This window comes from Cebus imitator, unplaced genomic scaffold (assembly GCF_001604975.1).
Source record: "Cebus imitator isolate Cc_AM_T3 unplaced genomic scaffold, Cebus_imitator-1.0 Scaffold440, whole genome shotgun sequence".
In the NCBI taxonomy this organism is placed as follows: Eukaryota; Metazoa; Chordata; class Mammalia; order Primates; family Cebidae; genus Cebus; species Cebus imitator.
In genome coordinates this window covers 267,242-269,557 of record NW_016107755.1, presented here as the reverse complement: position 1 = coordinate 269,557, position 2,316 = coordinate 267,242, and the positions used below count along the sequence as shown (strand labels likewise).

General features: G+C 47.2%; 1 protein-coding gene across 1 annotated transcript in view; it reads right to left on the bottom strand.

Moving 5' to 3' along the window:
* The window catches only part of MDC1 (mediator of DNA damage checkpoint 1), a 19,706-nt gene that overhangs the window by 6,550 nt on the left and 10,840 nt on the right, over positions 1-2,316 (bottom strand). Inside the window, exons 8-9 of the mRNA XM_017510464.2 lie at positions 597-1,388; positions 356-489 (exon numbers count right to left, since the gene is read on the bottom strand). Of these exons, the coding sequence (XP_017365953.2) occupies positions 356-489; positions 597-1,388 (926 nt within the window). The remainder of the gene's footprint in view (positions 1-355; positions 490-596; positions 1,389-2,316) is intronic.

The window sequence follows — 2,316 nt, the reverse complement described above, 5'->3', positions numbered from 1 at the left end:
AAAAAAAAAAAAAAAAAAGATATGCTCACTGGATTTCCCTTTCTGACTATGATCTCTCTTCCATTAAACTGGGAACTACCTCAGAAGCTACCTTTTTCCGATGGACCTGTGTCCATAATGCTACTATAGTGTTCTCCACACATGGAGGATGGTAATGAAGAGGATGCCTGGGGCAAAGAAAGAAGAAACACGAAAAAAGGGTCTTTCTTTTGAGTCAGGTAGAAGATACAACTTGGGAAACAGATATGGAAAACAATGGGTGCCAAAGATAAAGGAATAGAAGCCATTCAAGGAGTGATGAAAATGGAAGAAAACTGAATAATAAGAAAAGAATAGATTAAAGTGAGGGTAGGTGAGGGAGCATTGAGAGGATATAGAGAAGACTTGTGGAGTAGGAGGAGGTAGAAAAAGCAGCTCTCACCCTGGAAGCTTTCTTAGCAGCTCTGATCCTGGAAGCCTTCTCAGCAGGTGGCATCTTACAATTCAGGCCTAGACAGAAAGTAAACACAAAGGTGGCTGAGTTACAAGCAGTTGGTTGCTCAGGGTTTATCATGAAGCCCATGTACCATCTTGGGTTCCTATCTGCCTTCACTTACCTTTCTGATGCCTCCTGGGGCTCACTAGGGATCCCCTTCCACCTGACTGGCTCCCAGAAGGTATGGGGGCTGAGACAGGTTCCAGAAAGTCCCTCACCCCCACCCCAGGCTCTGGTGTTGGGCTGGAGGCCTGCCCTTTCTGGTCCTGGCTCCCTCGCTCTGGCTCCCCTCTCTGTGTGCCTCTCTCCAGGATCACTTTGGGCACCTTCCCTTCTAACTCAGCTGGCTCACACACTCTGTCTGCTACTGGTCTTTCTACTTCTCTCTCAACTATTTTGCTTGGAAGGGTCTGCTTCTCTACTTCTTTCTCCTGTATTTCCTCAGATGTCTCAATTTCTATCTTCAAACTCTCCCTATCTCTTTTAGGACTTGCACTTTCCGCCTTTTTGCCAGATTCTTGTCTCTGAGTGTCTCTAGCTAACAACTGTTTTTGTTCTCTGTCCTGTATCCCCCTGGTTAATTCTTCCTCTCCTGTCACATCTGTCTGTCTTTCTGGCAGCAGTTTCTCAGTTTCCCTTTCCAATGGCGCTCTCTCAGGGGCCATCCTCTCTGTTGTTTCTTTTGGTATACCCATATCTTTATCCATAGTCTGCATCTCTCTGCCTTCAATCCCCATTGGCTCTGTGTGGACTGGGCTCTCTGGATGTTGGTCTCCTGGTATTGCCCTAGGTGAAGACAGGCAAGATCCACAGGCCTCAAAGTGGGTGTCAAAAGGCTGGGTCTCAGAGTCCTTGGACTCTCTCAGACAGAATGGCTGTGTAGCCAGGACCTCCCATGGTTCATCTAGGCTACCTGGAAGTAAAGAGAGAGAGAAAAAGAAAGAGAGAAGGAGGAGGAGAGGGGGAGGGAAAGAGAGGTACAGGTTGAAATAATAAATACATTGAGAAATGATTAAGATAAACTCATGAATGATAAATCTAAACAGGTTATTAAAGCAAAGCTGGGAATAAGAGTGGTAGTTATAACTTATTATTATTATTTTTTGAGATGGAGTCTCACTCTGTTGCCCAGGCTGGAGTGCAGTGGTGCAATCTCGGCTCACTGCAACCTCTGCCGCCCAGGTTCAGGCAATTCTCCTGCCTCAGCCTCCCGAGTAGCTGGGACTACAGGTGCATGCCACCATGCCCGGCTAGTTTTTTGTATTTTCTTTTTTTTTTTTTTAAAGACGGGGTTTTACCATGTTGGTCAGGCTGGTCTTGAACTCCCAACCTCAGGTGATCCGCCCGCCTTGGCCTCCAAAGTGCTTGGATTACAGGCGTGAGCCACCACACCCGGCCTTGTATTTTCAGTAGAGACACGGTTTCACTGTGTTAGCCAGGACGGTCGTGATCTTCTGACCTTGTGATCCGCCTGCCTCGGCTTCCCAAAGTGCTGAGATTACAGGTGTGAGCCACTGCGCCTGGCTGTTTCTCTCAAAAAGGTCATAGCCTTGGGTGGGTATGCTAGCTTAGATCTGTAATCCCAGCACTTTGGGAGACAAAGACTCGAGGACTGCTTGAGGCCATGATTTCAAGACTAGCCTGGACAACTTGTAAAAACCTTATTTCTACAAAAAATACCAAAAAAATTAGCTAGGTGTGGTGGCGGGTACCTGTAGTCCTGTAGTATCAGCTACCTGGGACATAGGAGGACCACTTGAACCCTGGAGGTCAAGACTGTAGTGAGCTGTGATCATACCACTGCCCTCCAGCCGGAGTGACAGAGAGACTTTGTCTCAAAA